Source organism: Adiantum capillus-veneris, chromosome 18 (assembly GCF_014529385.1).
Source record: "Adiantum capillus-veneris isolate H3 chromosome 18, ASM1452938v2, whole genome shotgun sequence".
Lineage (NCBI taxonomy): Eukaryota > Viridiplantae > Streptophyta > Polypodiopsida > Polypodiales > Pteridaceae > Adiantum > Adiantum capillus-veneris.
Genome location: NC_140948.1, coordinates 65,078,471 through 65,101,917, shown reverse-complemented (window position 1 = coordinate 65,101,917; position 23,447 = coordinate 65,078,471). Strand labels below are relative to the sequence as shown.

General features: G+C 45.1%; 1 protein-coding gene across 3 annotated transcripts in view; it reads right to left on the bottom strand.

Moving 5' to 3' along the window:
* Positions 1 to 23,152, bottom strand: part of LOC147435791 (uncharacterized) — a 41,059-nt gene extending 17,907 nt beyond the window's left edge. The window contains exon 1 of one of the 3 annotated variants that reach the window (XR_015185113.1): positions 22,431 to 23,152. Coding sequence is in view for 1 of the 3 variants with exons in the window: in XM_086488731.1 (XP_086344857.1) it covers positions 22,431 to 23,074 (644 nt within the window). In the remaining 2 variants the exon portion in view is untranslated. The remainder of the gene's footprint in view (positions 1 to 22,430) is intronic. The other 2 variants (XR_015185114.1, XM_086488731.1) reach the window with 2 other exon arrangements.
* Positions 23,153 to 23,447: the final 295 nt, after the last annotated feature.

Genomic DNA, 23,447 nt, shown 5'->3' with positions numbered 1-23,447 from the left:
TCAGCCTAGCGTTTTTGGCTAGCAGCAAGACCTATCAGTCGTTTTCAGTTTCAGCCCCTTACCGCATCAGAACCACAGTGTTTTCAGCCTATGACACAGTAGCAGATCAGCCCCAGATTGGTTGCAGATGTTCCTTCATTCTCAGCCATAAAAACGCAGCCAAAACAGTCATTTTCAGCCACCGAAACAGTCCCGAAATTCAGCATTAGAAGACCTCAGATTTCAGCCATCAAGTCGCCCTCGTCATCACCGTAGTCGTCATCGGCATAGTCCCATTGCATCAGTCCATTGCATTCGCATTGTACGCCTTTGTGCAATCAAAGTAGACCACTCTTGCGGACGAGAGTGGGGCCTTCGGAGGAGGGTTTTACAACCTCTCGGGTGTTGTATCTCTTCTCTCTCCTTCTCTCAGTCTCATTCACTTGCACGCACAATATCCACTCACTTTGTTCGTGATCATAGCACTCCATAAGACAAAAGGCTCTCTCCTTCCCTAAGAACTAAAAGGAACCTTGAGCAATAAAGTTCACTAATCTTGAGAAAATACAACATTCATTTCACTGCACCTTACATTGGTATCAAAGCTTTGGAAGTGTTCTGCATTACCAAAGGAAAGAACCACAAGAACCACAAGAATTATTTTTTTTGCTTGTTGAGGTCGCACGAACCCAAGTTTACTTGGGCGTGGCGATTCCTAATCGTGTTTTGTTGAAGAGTGACAGGAATCCCAAGAAAGAAAGGCTTGTCCAGCCTCCTCTTGTGTCTCTTTTCACTCATTGAGAGCGGACCGTGCACTTAGCGGCCGGCCAATCGACGTGAGGTGGGAAAAAGCAACCTTGGTGTGAGCGCAAGGCCGCCAAGGGGTGCGCCCGCAGAAAGGAGTAAAACTCAGGTGAAGAGAAGATCCTTCTACAATGCGATTTGCATGCGAAAGAAAACCTCAAGAACCCCAAGAACCCAAGACCCTCAAGAACCTCAAGAACCCAAGATTCTCACGAATCAAGGACCTCAAGAACCTCAAGACCCTCAAGAACCCAAGTTCCTCGCGAGCTTAAGACCCCAAGATCATAGTGCATGGTCGTCACCCGAAGCGGAATAGATACTTCGCATACAGGTGACGAGCATGAGAGAGGCGACGAAGACTCGTCCCCACCCGGAGATGATTTCTTCAACCCTCCCCCTTCGCCATCTACGCCACCAAGTGCACCAAACCCTATGGAGGCAATGGTCAAGCAGATGATGGCCATGATAGATAGACAAGAAGCAAGTCGCCTTGCTCAGGAACGTGAACGTGATGAAAGAAACGCAAAACTTGCCGCAAAACAAGAAGAAAATTGACTTGCTCTCGAACGCGAGCGCGATGAACGAAATGAACGCAAAGCAGAAAGGGACGCCGAGCGAGACGCTCAAAGCGAGATTCGTAATCAAGAATTTATTGCCCAAGTCCTAGCCTCGAAGACCGAACCACCCAAAGATCGTGGGAGTTCGTCAAGTGGCGCAAGCCACGACGCGGATTCCAATCATCCAGTCACAGAAAAGTTGACTTTCAATAAGTATGACGGTAAGATGGATGCTACAGTTATTCATTCTTGGTTGCATCAATTTAATGCTTATTTTACGACAACTAAGAAGACAGGAAATAGCAAAGTTTTGACGGTGATGCCATTAATTGGTGATGCCATTAATTGGTACTAGGCATGGCAAGAGGCACAGCTAGCCGCGCACCTAGTGACAACCGACGATTTCACGCCCCTCTCTTTTAGTTGGGCTGATTTCCAAGACAAGCTCAAGGCACGGTTTATGTCACCTCAATACCTTGCACGATTGAAGGACGATTGGCGAGCTCTCAAGCAAAACGTTATGCCGGTTATGTCTTTCTCTAATCGTGTTTTGCAGCTCGGCACTCAATTACGCAAATCGGATGCGAAGCGCAAGGAGGCATTTCTTTACAGATTGGACGAGTATATCAAGTATCATGTCGAGGTACTCGATCCAATCGATCTCAACAAAGCGGTAGCAATTGCTCTCGCCCAAGAGATGAAGCACAACAAGGGAAAGCCTAAGGAGAACAAGACTTCCACAAGTATCTCGCAGACTTCTCAGAACCCTCAGAACGGTAAGAACGGTAAGAATGGTAAGAATGATAACTCTTCTAACCAATCTACCAACAGTATCTCATCAAAGAATTCTTCCAATGAACCTAAGGGTAAGGCTAACACAATTGCTAAACCTAAGCTTACTCCATATGAAAAGGTAGCACAAGGAATTGTAGGAGGATACATCACTTCGGAAGAACAAAGCACTTATTCTAAAGAAGGTCGTTGTTTTCATTGTCACATTAAGGGTCACATAAAAAGAACATGTCCTAAGCTTGAATCGAATGAATCTAAAGAACCCACAGCACCCACTTCCTCTGTCAATGCAATGAATGATAACACGATTGTGCCCAAAGTTTCTCAGGACCCTCCCATTGATGATTCTCTCATTAAATGTTATGGTTGTACGTTGGGGCACCGTTTTGTCATATTGTTTGACCAAGTAGTATGCATGATGTGATCAGTTCCTCTCTTGTTGAGAGAGCCCGCTCCGAAGTTAGTCCGAGATCTCCTATCGAGGTCTCTGGCTTTCGTCCTGGTATGGACGCTCTCATCACGGAGGAGTGCCTTGATGTATTGTTTGCAATTCAACAGACTGCCTTCACTAGAAGATTTGTTGTTTCTCCTCTCTCGGGATGTGATATGATTTTAGGCATTCAATGGTTTCGTGATAATGACGCTCTCATGAAATTTTCGGCTAACACTATAACTCTCAATGCCGACAGTGATTCTCCTATTGTCATTCATGGAGAGGACATTGCTCCTTCTCCATCTCTCATTGCTAATATGCATGACAAGGTTGAAAGGTTTACGGGATAAGGAGATTCTCTCAATCTCTTTTTCTCCACAGCATGATGCACAAGATTTGCATGATTATGAGAAGCAAGAGGATTTGAATGATAATGATTTACATGATGATTTGGAAGACAAGCATGATGACTTGCATGAAGAAGATGTGATTGTTCACCAGGATGATGTGTTAGTGGATGCTTTTCCTAGCGAAGCTAACCTTGTTGGAGATTCGATCAATCACGAAGATCTGATCTTTGCTTTCGAGTCGAGGTCCAAAGAACCCCCACAAGACGATTCGATCATTCAAGACGAAACGATCTTGGCTCTCGAGCCTTGGTCCAAAGAACCCTCACAGGGAGCATGACATATTGTATGTTGAGCACGTTTCTCTCATGCATGAGCACGAATGTATGCGGATTGTTCATGAACAGTTGAAAAGTTTGTATGTCAGGAAGTCACATTCCATGTCTCTTCCTTGGCATGACACAATCCGAAACAATACATGATAGTATGAGCACCAAGCATGGGCATTTCCATTGTGATTTGCCACAGTTGATTGTTTTCGATCAAACAAAAAAGATTCGATCTCATTGTTTGCATGTGTTTGATGAACGGGTTGTCACTCCGTCTCTATGTTCATCTACATTGCATGCACAGTCTTTGAGAAAGACAAGTTTTTTTTCCTTCACTTTACATGGAATGGGTATGTTCATGGTTTTGTGTTGGAGATGGTTTTAGGAATTTTCAGCCATGGAGATTCTCGAAGACGAAAGAAGCAGATCTCTAGACGACGTTGATGCAAGAAAAGAGATTCAGAAGACTTTGTGTCGCTTTCGGCGCGGCCCAAACAAGCAAGCGTTGCAGACCTTTATGAAGTTCAAGTACCGCACAACCCACACATCAGGGTGGGCCAGCGAAGAGTCCCTTCCAGGATTCCGGATGCTGTTGGAGATCTCCCTCGACGCCAAACAGTTCGGTACCAATACCTCACTTTGAAAAGAAAGGGATGTCACGTGACACATCCCAACCCTATGTGTCCGTGGACAAGCTATACCACAGCAGGGTTCAGTCAGTCCAGTCAGTTTAGATTAGCAGTGATCTGGCACTTTTGTGAGTCTATTCGTAGACCGTGCATGCCCAGTCACTTAGCATAAATGCATATCCTCCGGTTGCACACAGCATGATCATCAGTATTCCCTTCAGAATCCATCAGATTCAGTCAAGGGAATTTTCCACTGCATTTAGCCTATTTTCCTATTTTTGGTTATTTTCACTTATTATTTTTAAGTGACTTTCCAACAAAAGTAGGTAGGGCAATTTTGCTAAGTTAATATATAAGCAAACCCAAGTTAGCAGTAATTGGCAGAAGAGGCAGCAGGAGCTTCCCGCTCAACACGCAACTTCTCAGCAGTACCTCCCCCCCCCCCCCAGCACCCCCAACGTTTGTGGACCTCCACCTTCGCGGCATTCCCAACAAGATTTCCATCGCCAGCATCTGCCACCCCTGGCGTTTCCTCCCATAGCATGTAGCATCGCCATAAAGCTTCCCATCCTTGGCGTTTTCCAACTGCCATAGCCAGCGTTTTCTCAACAAGTTACTAACGCTAGGACCTGCTGCCATTTCAGCGTTTTTGGATTGCAGATGCAGATCAGCCTAGCGTTTTTGGCTGGCAGCAAGACCTATCAGCGTTTTCAGTTTCAGCCCCTTACCGCATCAGAACCACAGTGTTTTCAGCCTATGACACAGTAGCAAATCAGCCCAAGATTGTATGCAGATGTTCCTTCATTTTCAGCCATAAAAACGCAGCCAAAACAGTCATTTTCAGCCACCGAAATTCAGCGATTAGAAGATCTCAGATTTCAGCCATCAAGTCGCCGTCGTCGTCATCGGCATAGTCCCATTGCATCAGTCCATTGCATTCGCATTGTACGCCTTTGTGCAATCAAAGTACACCACTCTCGCCGACGAGAGTGGGGCCTTCGGAGGAGGGTTTTACAACCTTCGGATGTCGTATCTCTTCTCTCTCCTTCTCTCAGTCTCATTCACTTGCACGCACAATATCCACTCACTTTGTTCGTGATCATAGCACTCCATAAGACGGAAGTCTCTCTCCTTCCCTAAGAACTAAAAGGAACTTTGAGCAATAAAGTTCACTAAGAAAATACAACATTCATTCCGCTGCACCTTACATTGGTATCAGAGCTTTGGAAGTGTTCTGCATTACTAAAGGAAAGAACCACAAGTTGTTTTTTTTTTGCTTGTTGAGGTCACACGAACCACGAACCCAAGTTTACTTGGGCGTGGCAATTCCTAATCGTGGTTTGTTGAAGAGTGACAGGAATCCCAAGAAAGAAGGGCTTGTCTAGCCTCCCCTTGTGTCTTACCGTTCTTGTGGTTAGAAGAGTTACCGTTCTTACCATTCTTACCGTTCTTACTGTTCTGAGGGTTCTGAGAGGTACTTGTGGAAATCTTGTTCTCCTTAGGCTTTCCCCTGTTGTGCTTCATCTCCTGTGCGAGAGCAATCGCTACCGCCTTGTTGAGATCGATTGGATCGAACACTTCTACATCAAACTTGATATATTTGTCTAACCCAAAAAGGAATGCCTCCTTGCGCTCCACATTCGATTTTCGTAATTGAGTGCCGAGCTGCAAAACAAGACTAGAGAAAGACATAACCGACATACCATTTTGCTTGAGAGCGCGCCAATCGTCCTTCAATCATGCGAGGTACTGAGGTGGCATAAACCGCGCCTTGAGCTTGTCTTGGAAATCAGCCCAACTGAAGGAAAGGGGCGTGAATTCGTCGGCTTCCTCTAGGTGCGCGGCTAACTGTGCCTCTTGCCATGCGTGGTACCAATTGATAGCATCACCGGCAAGGTACATAGCTGTCACAAAATAAGCATTAAAGTGATGCAATTAAGAATGAATAACCGTAGCATCCATCTTACCATCATACTTACTGGACTGGATCTTCTCTGTGGCTGGGTTGTTGGAGTCCGAATCACGGCTTGCGCCATTCGAGGAACTACCAACATCTTTGGCTGGTTCAGACTTCGAGGCAAGAACTTGTCGAACCAATTCTTGAGTGCGTAGGTCTCTTTGAACCTCACGATCGGCCTCCAAGGCCGCTCGTCTTGCTTCGGCTTCCTCCTTTCTTTGTGCTTTTCTGTCTTTTCATGCATCGCACTCGCATTCCAAAGCAATGCGAGTCGCTTCTTGTTGTGCCAGCGCAACGCGAGTCGCTTCTTGTTGTTGTGCCATCATGTCCAGCATCGACTTGACCATCGTCCCCATAGGATTTGGTACAACTCGTGCCGTAGATGGAGAAGGGGGAGAGTCGGAAAAACCTCCTGGTGGAAAAAATTCTTCGTCGCCTGTCTCATGCTCATCACCTATATGCAAAGTATCCATTCCGCTTTGGCTGATGACCATGCACTATGATCTTTGGTTCTTAAGTTCACGAGGAACTTGGGTTCTTGCGGGTCTTGGGTTCTTGCGGGTCTTGAGGTTCTTGAGGGTCTTCTTTTTCTTGCAATCTGTGTGTGAGAAGGATCTTCTCGTCACCCGAGTTCTGCTCTTTTTCGTGGGCGCACCCCTTGGCGGCCTTGCGCTCACACCAAGGTTGCTTTTTCCCACCTCACGTCGATTGGCCGACCGCTAAGTGCACGGTCCGCTCTCAATAAGTGAAAAGAGGCACAAAGGGAGGCTGGATGTCACGTGACACATCCAACCCTATGTGTCCGTGGACAAGCTACAGCACGACAAGGGTTCAGTCAGTCTAGATTTAGAAGTGATCTGGCACTTTTGTGAGTATGTTCGCAGACCGTGAATGCCCAGACACTTAGTGTAGATGTATATCCTCTGGTTGCACACAGCATGATCATAAGCATTCCCATCAGAATCCTTCATGGGAATTTTCCAGTGTATTTTACCTATTTTTCCTAATGGAAACTGAGTAGGGCAAAGTAAGTAAGTTTGTATATAAGCAAACCTAAGCTAGCACTATTTGGCAAAAGAGAAAGGAGAACACAGGCCACAGGCAACAGGTTCCCCCCCTCTCTCTCAGCAAGATCCCCCCCTTGGTGGCGTTTTTCCTCCAAGCAAGACACTTCAGCCTCTTGCGTTTTCAGTAGTAACCTCATCGCCATAGGCTCCCCAAGCCTTGGCATTTTTCATCAAGACTTCATCGCAAGTCCACCTCAGCCCTTGCGTTTCCAGAGACCCTCAAATCGCCCCTTGTCTAGCGTTTTCAGCCTCGCCAAGCATCAGCCAATTTCAGCCTTTGACAGGCTAAACCAGCGAATTTCAGCCAGCAGAGACCAGCCCACATTAGCGTTTTTGGTTCCAGAAATTCTCAGCCATTAGCGTTTTTGAGACAGCAGTAGAATTGCATCAGAATTCAGCCAGTAGCGTTTTTGGACAGCAGGACAAAAGCAACCAATTTCAGCCCTTAGATCGGTCTCATCATCCCCGTCGTCGACATCGACCTAGCCTAGACTTGCATTAGTCACATGCATCCACTTTGTACCGGTTTGTGCAATCAATAGTAGACCACTCTCGCCGACGAGATTGGGGCCTTCGGAGGAGGGTTTTACAACATCTCTGGTGTCGTATTTCTCTTCCCTCTCTATCTCTCATCTCACACACTTTCTCGCACAATGTCCATTCACTTTGTTAGTGATCATTGCACTCTCTTATTAAGAACGGAAGGCTCTCCCTTCCCTAAGAACAAAAGGAACCTTGAGCACATTACGGAGCACTCATCTTGAGAAAGAACAACATTCATTCCGCTACACCTTACATTGGTATCAGAGCTTTGGCAGTGTTCTATATCACTCAAGGAAAGAACCACAAGAATCACAAGAATTTTTTTCTTGTTGCGGTCGCACAAACCCAAGTTCGCTTGGGCGTGTCAATTCCTAATCGTGTTTTTGAAGAGTGACAAGAATCCCAGAAAAGAAGGGCTTGTCCAGCCTCCCCTGGTGCCTCTTTTCACTCATTGAGAGCGGACCGTGCACTTAGCGGCCGGCCAATCGACGTGAGGTGGGGAAAAAGCAACCTTGGTGTGAGCGCAAGACCGCCAAGGGGTGCGCCCGCGGAAAAGAGTAAAACTCGGGTGAAGAGAAGATCCTTCTCTAACACAAATTGCAAGCAAAAGAAGACCCTCAAGAACCTCAAGAACCTCGAGAACCTCAAGACCCTCAAGAACCCAAGAACCCAAGTTCCTCGTGCACTTAAGAACCAAAGATCATAGTGCATGGTCATCACCCAAAGCGGAATGGATACTTCGCATACAGGTGGTGAGCATGAGAGAGGCGACGAAGAATTTTTCCCACCAGGAGGTTTTTCCGACCCTCCCCATCTACGCCACGAGTTGTACCAAATCCTATGGAGGCGATGGTCAAGTCGATGTTGGACATGATGGCACAACAAGAAGCGACTCGCATTGACAGGGAACGCGAGGGCGATGAACAAAAAGAAAGAAAAGCAATACAACAAGAAGCGACTCGCATTGCCTTGGAACGCGAGCGCGATGAACGAAAAGACAGAAAAGCACAAGGAAAGGAGGAAGCCGAAGCAAGACGAGCAGCCTTGGAGGCCGATCGTGAGGTTCAAAGAGACCTACGCACTCAAGAATTAGTTCGACAAGTTCTTGCCTCGGAGTCTGAACCAGCCAAAGATGTTGATAGTTCCTCAAGTGGCGCAAGCCGGGATGCGGACTCCAACAACCCAGTCACAGAGAAGTTGACTTTCAGTAAGTATGATGGTAAGATGGATATTACGGCTATTCATTCTTGGTTGCATCAATTTAATGCTTATTTTGCGACAACTAAGAAGACGGGAAATAGCAAAGTTTTGACGGCAGCCATGTACCTTACCGGTGATGCCATCAACTGGTACCACGCATGGCAAGAGGCACAGTTAACCGCGCACCTAGAGGAAGCAGACAAATTCACGCCCCTTTCCTTCAATTGGGCTTATTTCCAAGATAAGCTCAAGGCACAGTTTATGCCACCTCAGTATCTCGCACGATTAAAGGACGATTGGCGTGCTCTCAAGCAAAATGGTATGCCAGTTATGTCTTTTTCTAATCGTGTTTTGCAACTAGGTACCCAATTACGCAAGTCGGATGATGAGCGCAAAGAGGCATTCCTTTACGGATTGGACAAGTATATCAAGTACGATGTCGAGGTGCTCGATCCAATCGATCTCAACAAGGCGGTAGCGATTGCTCTCGCACAGGAGATGAAGCACAACAAGGGAAAGCCCAAGGAGAACAAGACTTCTACAAGTACCTCTCAAACTTCTCAGAACCCTCAGAACGGTAAGAACGGTAAGAATGGTAAGAACAGTAACTCTTCTAACCAATCTTCCAACAGTCTCTCAAAAAAGAACTCTTCCAATGAACCTAAGGGTAAGGCAAACACAATTGCTAAACCTAAGCTCACTCCATATGAAAAGGAAGCACAAGGAATTTTAGGAGGATACATCACGTCGGAAGAGCAAAGCACTTATTCTAAAGAAGGCCGTTGTTTTCATTGTCACATTAAGGGTCACATAAAAAGAACATGTCCTAATCTAAAGAATCCACAGAACCCACTTCCGCTGTCAATCCAATCAATGACAACACGAGTGTGCCCCAAGTTTCTCCTGACCCTCCCATTGATGAGTCTCTCATTAAATGTTATGGTCATATGACGGGGCAGCGTTTTGTCATATTGTTTGACCCAGGCAGTATGCATGATGTGATCAGTCCCTCTTGTTGAGAGAGCCCACCTAGAGGTTAGTCAGAAATCTCCTCTCGAGGTCTCAGGCTTCGCTCCCGGTATGGACTCTCTCATCACAAAAGAGTGCCTTGATGTGTTGTTTACAGTTCAACAAGCTGCTTTCCGTAGCAAAATTTTTTGTCTCTCCTCTCTCAGGATGTGATATGATTTTGGACATTCGATGGTTCCGTGAGCATAACTCCCTCATTGATTGGGCTGAAAATACGTTCACTTTCAATGCCAAAAGTGACTCTCCCATTGTCATTCGTGGAGAGCAAGTTGTTCATTCTCCCTCTCTCATTGCTAATGTGCAGGCGAAGATTGAACGGATTCAAGAGAAGGAGACTCTCTCAATCTCTTCTTTTCCAAAGCATGACACACATGATACGCATGATGATTTGAATGATAATGATGAGCATGATGATTTGGATGACAATGACAAGCATGATGATTTGCATGATGATCAAGATGTGGTTTCTCACAAGCATGATAAGTTGCATGAAGATGATGTGATTGTTCACAAGGATGATGTGTTAGTTGATACTTTCTCTAGTGAAGCTAACTGTTAGGTGCAGCGGAATGATTGTTTGCGCTTTGCTCAAGATGAGTGCTCCGAACTGTGCTCAAGGTTCCTTTTAGTTCTTATGGAAGGGAGAGCCTTCCATTCTTAATGGAAAGTGCTATGATCACAAACAAAGTGAATGGATATTGTGCGTGCAAGTGAATGAGATTGAGAGAAGGAGAGAAAAGAGATACAACACCCGAGAGGTTGTAAAACCCTCCTCCGAAGGCCCCACTCTCGTCAGGGAGAGTGATCTACTTTTGATTGCACAAAGTGGTACAATCGTATGCAATGGACTAATGCAACTTGGACTATGCCGATGACGACGATGATGACTTTAGGGCTGAAATTGGTCTTCTTCTATCTGCTGTCCAAAAAGGGGAAACTGCTGAGGTTCTGAGATGGCTGAAAATCCCTGGTTTGGCGAGGGATTTAGGGCTGAATAAAAACGCTGAAAAACCAGGGCCGAGGCTGCGTTTTAGGTGGCTGTTGCAGGCTGAAAACACTGAAGCTCTGCAGGGTCTGAGGGCTGCAAATTAGCGTTGCTATACCTGCTACAAACACGCTATGGTGCTGCATTTTTCAAGGCTGAAATCTGAAGGACAAAACGCTGGTGTTGCTGCCCTGCTAGCGACCAAAAACGCTGATGGCTTGGGCTGCTGCAGATGGGTCAAAACGCCAGGGGATGGATCTTGTAGGCGAGGCTGCTGTAAAGAAAACGCCAAAGGAAGTGGGAGGCTTGATCTACTGCTTGAAAACGCTAGGGGTGCTGAGGGGGGGGGGGACTGCTAAGAAGTTGCCTGTTGAGCGGGAAGGTCCTGCTGCCTCTTCTGCCATCTAGTGCTAACTTGGGTTTGCTTATATACAAACTTAGCGAAATTGCCCTACCTACTTTTGTTGGAAATTCACTTAAAAATAATAAGTGAAAATACCAAAAATAGGGAAAATAGGCTAAATGCACTGGTAAATTCCCCTGACTGAATCTGATGGATTCTGAAGGGAATATTGATGATCATGCTGTGTGCAACCAGAGGATATGCATCTATGCTAAGTGACTGGGCATGCACGGTCTACGAATAGACTCACAAAAGTGCCAGGTCACTGCTAATCTAGACTTTGACTGGACTGACTGAACCCTGATTATGTTGTAGCTTGTCCACAGACACATAGGGTTGGATGTGTCACGTGACACTAACCTCATTGGAGATGCGATCAGTCACGAAGAACCGATCTTGGCTCTCGAGCCTAGGTCCAAAGAACCCTTACAGGAAGTACTATGTGTTCGCATGATTGGGTCAACACGCATTGTACGAGTGTTTCATTCGTGATCGTTTCCTGTATTTTCGTCAGCGTCTTTATGTGATCTCTTTTCCTAGGCATGACATATTGTACGTTGAGCACGTTTCACTCATGAATGAGCACGAACATATGCGGATTGTACATGAAAAGCTGAAAAGTATGTATGTAAGGAAGTCACATTCCATGTCTCTTCCTTGGCATGACACATTCGTAGAACGAGCACAAGGAAGTATGAGCACCAAGCATGGGCATTTCCGTTGTGAATTGCCACAGTTGATTGCTTTAGATCAAAAGAGAAAGTTTCAATCTCATTGTTTGCGTGTGTGTGGTGAACGGTTTGGCACTCCCTCTCTTTGTTCATCTACATTGCATGCACAGTCTTTTAGGAAGACAAGATTTTTTCCACTCACTTTACATGGAATAGGTATGTTCATAGTTTTGTGTTGGAAATGGTTTCAGAATTTTCAACCATGAAGATTCTTGAAGAAGAAAGAAGCATGACTCTCGACGAAGTTGAAGCATTAAAGGAGCCACAGAAGACTTTGGGTCATTTTCGGCACGGCCCAATAAAGCAAGCGTTGCAGATCTTTATGAAGTTCAAGTACTGCACGACCCACACATCAGAGTGGGCTGGCGAAGAGTCCCTTCCAGGATTCTAAATACTATTGGCGATCTCCCTCGACGCCATACAGTTCGGTACCAGTACCTCACTTTAAAAAGGAGGGGATGTCACGTGACACATCCAACCCTATGTGTCCGTGGACAAGCTACAGCATGACAAGGGTTAAATCAGTCCAGTCAGTCTAGATTTAGAAGTGATCTAGTACTTTTGTGAGTCTGTTCGCAGACCGTGAATGCCCAGACACTTAGTGTAGATGCATATCCTTTGGTTGCACACAGCATGATCACAAGGATTCCCATCAGAATCCTTCAGGGAAATTTTCTAATGTATTTTTCCTATTTTTGACATTTTTCACTTATTATTTTAAGTGACTTTTGTTGGAAACTGAGTAGGGCAAATTGAGTAAGTTTGTATATAAGCAAACCTAGGCTAGCACTATTTGGCAGAAGAGGCAGGAGAACATAGGCCACAGGCAGCAGGTTCCCCCCCTCTCTCTCAGCAAGATCCCCCCCTTGGTGGCATTTTTCCTCCAAGCAAGAAAACTTCAACCTCTGGCGTCTTCAGCAGTAACCTCATCGCCATAGCCTCCCCAAGCCTTGGCGTTTTTCATCAAGACTTCATCGCAAGTCCACCTCAGCCGTGGCGTTTCCAGAGACCCCCAAATCGCCCCCTTGTCTAGCGTTTTCAACCTTGCCAAGCATCGGCCAACTTCAGCCTTTGACAACCTAAAACCAGCGAATTTCAACCAACAGAGACCAGCCCACATCATCGTTTTTTGGTTCCAGAAATTCTCAGCCATTAGCGTTTTTGGGACAGCAATAGAATTGCATCAGAATTCAGACAGTAGCGTTTTTGGACAGCAGGACAAAAGCAACCAATTTCAGCCCTTAGATCGGTCTCATCATCCCCGTCGTCGACATCGACCTAGCCTAGACTTGCATTAGTCACATGCATCCACTTTGTACCGGTTTGTGCAATCAATAGTAGACCACTCTCGCCAACGAGATTGGGGCCTTCGGAGGAGGGTTTTACAACATCTTTGGTGTCGTATTCCTCTTCCCTCTCTATCTCTCATCTCACACACTTTCTCGCACAATGTCCATTCACTTTGTTAGTGATCATTGCACTCTCTTATTAAGAACGGAAGGCTCTCCCTTCCCTAAGAACAAAAGGAACCTTGAGCACATTACGGAGCACTCATCTTGAGAAAGAACAACATTCATTCCGTTGCACCTTACACTGGACAAGCCCTTCTTTCCTGGGATTCCTGTCACTCTTCAAAAACACGATTAGGAATCGACACGCCCAAGCGAACTTGGGTTCGTGCGACCGCAACAAGAAAAAAAAATTCTTGTGATTCTTGTGGTTCTTTCCTTGAGTGATACAGAACACTACCAAAGCTCTAACACCAATGTAAGGTGCAGCGGAATGAATGTTGTACTTTTCTCAAGATGAGTGCTCCGTACTGTGCTCAAGGTTCCTTTTTGTTCTTATGGAAGGGAGAGCCTTCCGTTCTTAATGAGAGAGTGCAATGATCACAAACAAGTGAATGGACAGTGTGCATGAAAGTGTATGAGACTGAGAGATAGAGAGAGAAGAGAAATACGACACCAGAGACGTTGTAAAACCCTCCTGCGAAAGGCCCCACTCTCGATGGCAAGAGTTGTCTACTATTGATTGCACAAACCGGTACAAAGTGGATGCATGTGACGGAAGCAAGTCTAGGTTATGTCGATGTTGACGACGGGGATGACGAGACCAACGCTATGGCTGAAATTTGATGCACTCTATCTGCTGTCCAAAAACGCCAATGGCTGAAATTTTTTGAAAACCCAAAACGCTGGTTTTTGGGGCTGATTCGTGCTGGCTGAAAAATGTTGTTTTTAAGTTGGCAAAAACGCTGATATTCTGAGGCTAGGCAATGTTGAAAATGCCAGGGAAGTGGCGATCATGTCCTGCTGAAAAACGCCAGCCAAGGGAGGACTATGGCGATGAGGGTACTGCTGAAAATGCCAGCAAAGGGAGACTGTGGCGATGCTGATGAAAACGCTAGAGGCTGGGGTGTCTTGCTTGGAGGGAAAACGCCACCAAGGGGGGATCTTCCTTGAGAGAGAGGGGGGGGAACCTGCTGCCTGTGGCTTGTGTTCTCCTTCCTCTTCTGCCAATTAGTCGTAGCCTAGGTTTGCTTAAATACAAACTTACTCAATTTGCCCTACCTACTTTCCAACAAAAGTCACTTAAATTAATAAGTGAAAAATGTCAAAAATAGGGAAAATAGGTTAAATGCACTAGAAAATTCCCCCTGAAGGATTGTGATGGATTTTGATGAGAATGCTTATGATCATGCCGTGTGCAACCGGAGGATATGCATCTATACTAAGTGCATGGGCATGCACGGTCTGCGAACAGACTCACAAAAGTGCCAGAACACTTCTAAATCTAGACTGACTGAACCCTGGTCGTGATGTAGCTTGTCCACGGACACATAGGGTTGGATGTGTCACGTGACACCGCGTGACACTTATAAGTTGGTGGGTACTAGGGAATTAACTCAAAAGAGGCAAACTTGACACTTGGCGGCTCGAGAGCAATCTACCAACTTGCATGAAGAGAAGGCTAATTTTAATCATTCAAGTGCTAGTGTGTGTGTGAGTAGTGGGTGAAGGTGATCACAGCTTTAAGGGAAAGCTTGCCTTCTCCTTTGCTCTATGTAGCACGATGATTCCGCTCTCGTGCATCTCTCCCTCTTTCAGAAACGCGATGCCCCGCTTGAGGGCTTTTCATTTGTATGTACAGTTGTGTGGGTTCATGCGCGATTGCTGAGGCAAGAGCCCCTCGCACAGGTACTAGATTAGCTAATTGCTAGTCACCCGCATGTGCAAGTGAATTGGGAGAGATTTCATGCAAAAAATCTTGCCCGATTCAAAGGGCAAGTGACCCTGTGCGTGCGGGAGCTCGAGGGCTTGCTACGGATGCGACCGGCACGCGAAACAAAGCCCGAAACAGTGAATCACAGCCTGCTGTGTATTTTTGCAGTTTTAGGGTTTCGAGCCTAATAGGTCCCTAATACCCCAGGAGCTTCGAGGAAGCGTTGGGATCATTGTACAGGTGATCTGGTTCAGAAAACAGAGAATTCAGCATGCTGCAGATTCTCGCCAGGTGTATGCGGCAGGAAAGTCACCTTTGGCATGGGGATTTTATCTATGAAGCCTCCTATTGTGGTTATACTGCCGAAATCAAGCTAGAGTAGGCCATTTTCAGCCCGTTAAAAGTGGGACAGCTCGTAGGAATTTGCAGGTTTTATCTCAAGTTTTATAAGAATAAAGAAATAACGAAAGGGGAGCCAGCCTTTGGGGCCTACAGGGTGTCGATGTCTGCTAGGTAGCACTACCAGGCTGTGGTTTGTTTGAAGTGTTAATTCCAGTCACAGGACTATTTGTGAAGTTCTTTTGTGTCGTAAAGTCAAGTAAAGTTTTTCAAATAAAGAATCGGGTGAAAGCTAAAGTCTACCGCCCTACGGGCTAGTTTCATGGACATGCTTCTACTACAATCTAGCATGAGTCATTAGCTTAGGACTGAGCCTACCACCTTTGTGAGCCTCTAGCAGGACGTGCATGTCCAGGCCGGTCATAGTTGCATACCTTCTCTTGCATAGTTCAATCATTTCAACATGTAGGTAATTTGCTGCATGTGAACCACCTCTTAGCAAGTTTTAATAAGTGATTTTCAGCATTTGTCTTGAGCAAGGTCATGGGGTCTCATTAAGGCCTGCTCGACCAGCAAAAGAAGGGGTAGCAGCAAAAGAGCCTGCAGACTCAAGAACGCAGGCCAGCACCAGCGTTTTTAGCCCCTTCTCTCCATCAGCGTTTTCAACCCTTGAAGACCAGCGTTTTTCAGCCAGAACAGCCAGCGTTTTCATCTTGGAAGCGCCGGCAGATTTCAGCCCTAGCCTCATCATCGGTTGCAGTTCCTAGCCATCGACATTCCCTTGTGCCTTGGCTCGGCATAAGAATCCACAGACCCATCAAGAACCTCGTCGTCGCCGTCATTGTCGTCGACATAGACCCCATCAGTACCTCGTCATCGTCGTCATCGACATAGACCCCATCAGTACCTCATCGTCGACATAGACCTAGTGTTGGGGTATAAAGCCCAATGTGGTCGCCCAGGTAAGTGGGCGGGCCGCCAGGTATGTACACATATTCTTTTGTAAAAACCTTATAAGAACTCACTATGCTCTACACATTACAGTAGAGCGAGTTCACCATATCGTCGTGCTCTTCTTCTCGCACTCTCTCTCGTGTCGCACTTCCGCTCGTACTCCTTCAACTGGTATCTGAGCTCAGATCGATGCTCTAGGCAGCACTGCAGGAGGCTAGAGTCACCAACTCAGATTGGAGTGCAATTCGACAGGCGAAGACACGGCCCAAAATCTCGTGGGATAGCCCGAAGGGCTAGGTGTTGTCAGAATTTCATATTGAGGTCATCTAGGCCACCGTTCGGCTTCGACAAAGGTCTGCGCAGGCCATTTTCGAATACGTGGTCTCAACGGGTCCAGATCCGACTCTGCAAATTTGGGGTTTTTCGACCTACGACTGCAGGTGCTGAGGATATCGACACTCCCAGAGTGTTGATTTGTGGCTGTCTACACATCGAAGGACGGCTCACAGTTCTTGGAGGCGTCACATACGACACGGGCGCATCTACACACAGACTGTAGGCGACATCCACTAGTTCATCAGGTAGCTTGTGTTTGCTGCTTGATATTCCAGATTTCATCCTGACATTGCAGGTACTTCCACAAGGGATGTATTGTCAGAGACGATGTATGTCTGTTGAGGGTTTGCTGGCTGTGAGACACGCAGCAAACAACCGCCGCAGCGGTTACAGCATACAGTGGGAAATTTGTGGATGTATGACTTTGTGGGAAGTCTATGTACTGTCAAATTTACTGCAGCCTTTGTTGAGGGTCGAGTGAGGTTTTATTAGGCTGGGGGATTCTCGAATGTTGAGATCCTTTCGGTGATACAGGTCTTGGAGCGATCCCTCGAGCACCCTTAGATAGGCAGCTAGGATGTATTGATTGTGAGTTAGACAGTTGGGATTGCATCTTTGCTTTACTGCCGTTGAGGCATTGTCGCAGTCTATGCTTACAGGACAGTGAGAGACAGTACAGGTGCAGGACAGGTTTACCCGCAGCTTACAGTGTCAGAGAGACAGTGTTTTTTGAGCTGTTTTTTGGTCTGTTTTTAGTACACCAAAGCCATTTTACAAAGGAGACTCTGCCAAAATTTATGCAGAATCTGAAGCTTTCTTGGTTCATTTGACAGGTTGATATTGGTTCAGAGGTCAGTTTACAGGGGAAACTCTGCCGAATTTTTCCCAGGAAAGTAAACCACTGTGAAGCGTAGCTATGGCTGGATCACAGGACACTGCTCTTTACAATATCAAGAAGCTGGATGGAACCAATTTCCCATTGTGGAAGAAGTAGATTTGGCACGTGTTGGTACAAAAGAAGCAGATAAAACCTATAAAGCTCAAGGGGATAAAACCAGAAGATATGGACGAAGATGAATGGAGCGAAATGGATGAATTGGCACTTTCTACCATTATGCTGACTTTGGCAAAAAGCGTTTACTTCAATGTAGCAGATGAGATGTCGGCTTATCAAGCATGGTTAAAGCTGAGTGATCTTTATGAGAAGTAGAGTACAGCTTCACAGGTATACTGGCTTAAGAAGCTTGTTGACTTGAAGATGAAAGAAGGGACACCTATGTCCAATCATCTGAATGAATTCAACACAATCTATAGTCAGTTGTCAGCTCAAGGTGTCAAGTTTGATGAACCTGTTAGAGCTATGTTCCTGTTGATCACATTGCCGGAAAGTTGGGACACTTTTCGCACAGCTTTGAGTAATTCTGCACCTCCAGATGGTTTGAACATAGCAAGTGTAGAAGGAAGTCTGCTTACTGAAGAAACCAATAGAAAGACAATGGACAAAGGCAAAGGAACAGCCTTAGTTGTCAGGGGAAGGACCAAAGAAAAGTACAAAGGTGGAAAGAGGAATCAGTCTCGTAGCAAGTCCCGTAGTGCTATAGGCAAGAGTGACATAGAATGCTACCATTGTGGCAAGAAGGGTCACATGAAAAGAGACTGCAGAGAATGGAAAGCAGAAAAAGGCAAAGAGAAAGCTGAAGACCATGGTGAGAAGAACAAGTCCTCAGTGAAGATTCAAGAAATAAATGTGACAAACACTGTTGCAGAGGATGACAGTCTAGTGTCAGGAGACATCTACTTCTTGAAGAATACAATGGACTCAGCTCTTCTTACAGCATCTGATGGAAATGCACTGAGTGACTGGATTATAGACTCAGGGGCATCACTTCATGTGTCTCCAAACAAGGAGTGGTTTACCTCTTATGTGACCACTAAAGATCATGTTCGGCTAGGCAATGGGCAGACATGTGAGATCTTAGGTGTTGGAGATGTTCAATTGAAGTTTCAGAATGGCTTTTCTTTCATGCTAAAGAATGTGAGACATGTTCCCGCAATTACAAAGAGCTTGATCAGCACAGGTTTACTTGATGATGCTGGCTACGTCACCACTTTTGGACAGAACATGTGGAAGATATCCAAGGGTTCTATGACAGTAGCACATGGAGTAAAGTCTGGTACACTTTACATGATTTATGTATCAAATGTCTCTAAAAATGTGATCAATGTAACCGAGCAGCCGAACGTTTCTTTGTGGCATAGCCGGTTAGGACATATGTCCAAGAAGGGAATGAAAATCTTGTCTCGTTCTGGTTATTTGCCTGGCTTTTCATTTAATGATTTTGAATTCTGTGAACATTGTCTGTATGGTAAGCAAACACAGCAGCCACATAAGCATAGAAGCAATAGAAGAGATACACAGTTGGCACTTGTTCATAGTGATTTGTGTGGATCTATGTCTAACCTATCTCTAGGGGGAGCCTCTTACTTTATGACATTTATAGATGATTACTCGAGGAAAGTATGGGTTTACTTTCTCAAGCACAAGGATGAAGCGTTGAGTGTTTTCAAAACGTTTGTGACACTTGTGGAGAATCAGAGAGGCAAGAAGCTTAAATGCTTACGCACTGACAATGGTGGAGAGTATGTTTCAAAGGCCTTTCGGGACTTTTGTGAGTCAAAAGGTATAAAACGTGAACTTACTGCTCCTTACAATCCTCCTCAAAATGGTGTTGCTGAGAGGATGAATAGGACCATACAAGAGAAGGTCAGAAGTATGTTGTCTAATGCACAGCTGCCAAATGGGTTTTGGGTTGAAGCTGTATCAACGGCTGTTCATCTTGTAAATAGATCTCCTAGCAAGGTTTTGCAGAAGGATTCAGTGCCAGAGATGGTATGGTCAGGCAAAATGCCCTCATACGAGCATCTCAGAGTCTTTGGCTGTGAGGCATATACTCACGTTCCAAAGGAATTTAGGAACAAACTTGAGCCAAAGAGTAGAAAGTGTATCTTTCTAGCCTATGGTAATTCTGGTGAGATGGGGTACAGACTTTGGGATCCCGAATCCAGAAAGGTTGTCCGCAGCAATGATGTTCACTTTAATGAATCCAAATATCATTCTAAACCAGAGAGGGTTGAGGAGATTAGAAGAGTTGTCTTCCAAGAAGATGGACTTGCACGTGCAAGACAAAATGTCAGGGCTCAAGAGGAGCAAGGACAAGATAGAGTGGAACCACAGGTTGTGGCTGAGCCTGAGCCACCTATTGTGCGTAGATCTGGACGTGTCACGCGACCTCCTGATAGGTTTGTTCCATCTATGAACTATGTCATGTTGACTGATTGCAATGAGCCTTCATGTTACAAGGAAGCAGTGCAAATGAAGAACTCCGGGAACTGGCAATTGGCCATGCAGTCAGAGATGACAGCTCTGTATAAAAACCAGACATGGAAGCTAGTTAAATTACCACGGGGCAAAAAGGCTCTACCCTGTAAATGGGTTTACAGGTATAAGATCACCGCTCATGATAGTCAGCCAAAGTACAAAGCAAAGCTTGTTGCCAAGGGCTTTAAGCAAGAACAAGGCATTGACTTTGATGAAGTCTTCTCTCTGGTGGTCAAGATGACTACATTGAGATGCTTTCTTGCATTGGTTGCCATATTAGATTTGGTGTTGCACCAAATGGATGTCAAGACAGCGTTCTTGCATGGTGATTTAGATGTGGAAATTTACATGTAGCAGCCAGAAGGGTTTGTTGAGAAAGGCAAGGAAGATTGGGTATGCCAGTTGTTAAAGAGTCTTTATGGCTTAAAACAATCACCGACGGCATGGTACCATAAATTCCACAAGTTTATGCTATCTCAAGGCTACAAACGTAGTGAATTCGATCACTGTCTATATACAAAGAAGGCTAAGGATGGCAGTTGGCTGATCCTTATTTTGTATGTGGATGACATGTTGATTGCTGGCAAGCACTTGGAAGAAATTTCAGCTTTGAAGTCAAAGATGGCAAAATCGTTTGACATGAAAGACATGGGTGAGGCAAGTCATATACTTGGTATGCGCATTGAGAGAGACAGATCAAAGAAGTTGATTTGGTTATCTCAAACAGAGTATATTGACAAGGTTTTGCAACGTTTCAATTTGGAGAAGGGAAAGGCATTGAGTGTTCCATTGCCACCATATGTGAAACTTAGCAAACAAGATTGTCCTGTGTCTGAGGAAGAACAGGCTAAAATGGATAAGATTCCATATGCGTCTGCAATGGGTAGTTTGATGTATGCAATGATTGCTACTCGCCCAGACATTGCATTTGCAGTGGGAGTAGTAAGTCGATACATGTCAAACCCAGGCAAGAAACATTGGGAGGCAGTGAAAGGAATATTGAGATACCTGAAAGCTACAAAGAGTATGCGTATATGCTATGGGAGTCAGGAGCTAAGTGTAAAGGGTTTTACAGACTCAGATTATGCAGGTGACTTAGACAACCGAAGGTCTACGTCAGGGTATGTCTTTACATTGGCTGGTGGAGCAGTATCATGGCGTTCTAGATTACAAGATTGTGTTACTCAGTCTACTACAAAGGCTGAATATGTTGCAGCATCAGAGGCATGCAAAGAATCAATTTGGCTTAATCGACTAGTAACAGATTTGGGAATCAAAGAAGAGATGCCTGTGTTATATTGTGATAGTCAAAGTGCTATACAATTGGCTCGCAATCCAGTTTATCACTCAAAGACAAAGCATGTGGATGTGAAGTATCATTTCATCAGGGAAATGCTCGAGGATAAGCAACTTCAGCTTGTCAAAGTTCACACCACAGAAAATCCTGCTGATCTACTTACAAAAGGACTTCCCTCAAAGAGCTTTGCGCATTTTCGCAAGCAGTTAGGTGTAGGGTAGTGCATCACTTCTCTACATCTCTTGTATATTAGCTTGTATAGTAGCTTCTCTCACACTTAAAGTACCACATTGGACTTTAAGTGGGAGGTTGTTGGGGTATAAAGCCCAATGTGGTCGCCCAGGTAAGTGGACAGGCCGCCAGGTATATACACATATTCTTTTGTAAAAACCTAATAAGAACTCACTATGCTCTACACATTACAGTAGAGCAAGTTCACCATATCGTCGTGCTCTTCTTCTCGCACTCTCTCTCACGTCGCACTTCCGCTCGTACTCCTTCACCTAGCAGTACCCGTCGTCGTCATCATCGTTGTCCACATTAATTGAGGCCTTTAATCAAGCTATTTCAAGACTTCTCCTACTGGTCTAGAAGTTATCAAATTTCATGAAGCAAAATATACACTTACAAAATAACAAAGATTATTGTACCTTGCAGGCTATGCATTTGCCTTGCAATACACACAGTTAACAACCACTTTGGACAAAGTCTAGCTATATCATAGTTTCTTGAAACCTTTGAGATAATCAGAAAATGCAACAAGCCTTTGAATTAAACTGCCCTGCATAATTCATCGTGCAGGTTGTCATGCTGCAATGTTATCAATGGAGGCCTTTAATTATGCTATTTAAAGACTATCCAAATGTATGCTAATAAAGTAGCGAGGACCACTACATCTTGCAGGCTAAGCATTTGCCTTGGCAAATACACATAATTAACTTGTACCTACCTCACCTCATGCTTAATGATATTTCAGACAATGTATGAAAGGGGGTGAAAACAAGTTTATGCATGCAGTTCTTTTCTTTCATGCTTATCCTTCCTCTAAAGCGTTCATTGTGAACAAAGGATTGATGCATTGCAACAGAGGAAAATAAATTAGAAGAAATCAAGAGAACCTGAGGTTTGTAGCCTTGGCCTTGCAGACCGGGACAGATTCGAACTGTGAGATAGAAAGTTTCTTTGAGAAGGGCCCGACATCAAAATAAATGTAGCTGCTGCTAGAGTCATCAGCATGAATGCCAGTAACAGAAAGCCAAAGAAAGGCTTTCTTGGCTTGGATGCCGGATAAGTCTGAGATAGCACCATAGCTGAGCGTTCCTGTAATGGTCTCTGCATAATAAACCTCATAGTCGAAGTCAACGTAACATGCCTTCGAAAGAGAAACAGAGAACTTCCCATCCTCTGACAAAGTGTAGTCCTCAACTGTAGACGGAAGAAGGCCTACGGGAAGACCATTCTGCGTTAAAATGGAAGCTATGGAGCTATCCCGGAAATGCGCAGGCACATTTGGGTGTTCAAAATCACCATCTGGGTCAATCTCTGATAAAAGAGACGAGAAGAGTGGCTCCTGATCTTTTAATTCCACAGATGTTGTTTCTACGAGGACGAATGAGAGCTCTGAGCTGAAAGCGTCCGGATCTGGCTCATCTAGTCCTTGAATTAATGTTTGCGAAAAATGGAGGCTTCGGCCGCTTGAGAGAGCAGGAAAAGCGAAGCAGAAAGCAACCAATAAGCACAGGCTGCACAGCCAGTTCGCCATTCTCAGCTTGAGCAAATTTTCGCTCGCTTAGTTTGAAGCCGCTCTTGTTGTAAGCGTGCCTCAAATTTCAAAAATTCCCAATGTACCCCCAAAATGCCCTCCCTCTAGAAACAAATTTTTTTGGAACTTTTTCCAGGAAGATTGCTTCTCCTCAATAAAAGATGATAGAACCAGAATTTTAGATGGTATTGAGGGCTCTTCAGATGAAATCGATCATCATTTTCGATGCATCTATACATGAGCTCATTGGGGAATAATATTGTCTCAGACGCTACAAGATTTCAATCATCATAAACATTAGGCTATGCAAAAATTGGGGTAAATGCCTTATGCCACATGGAAGAGGCCTCCAAGGTGCACTAGATATTGTTTA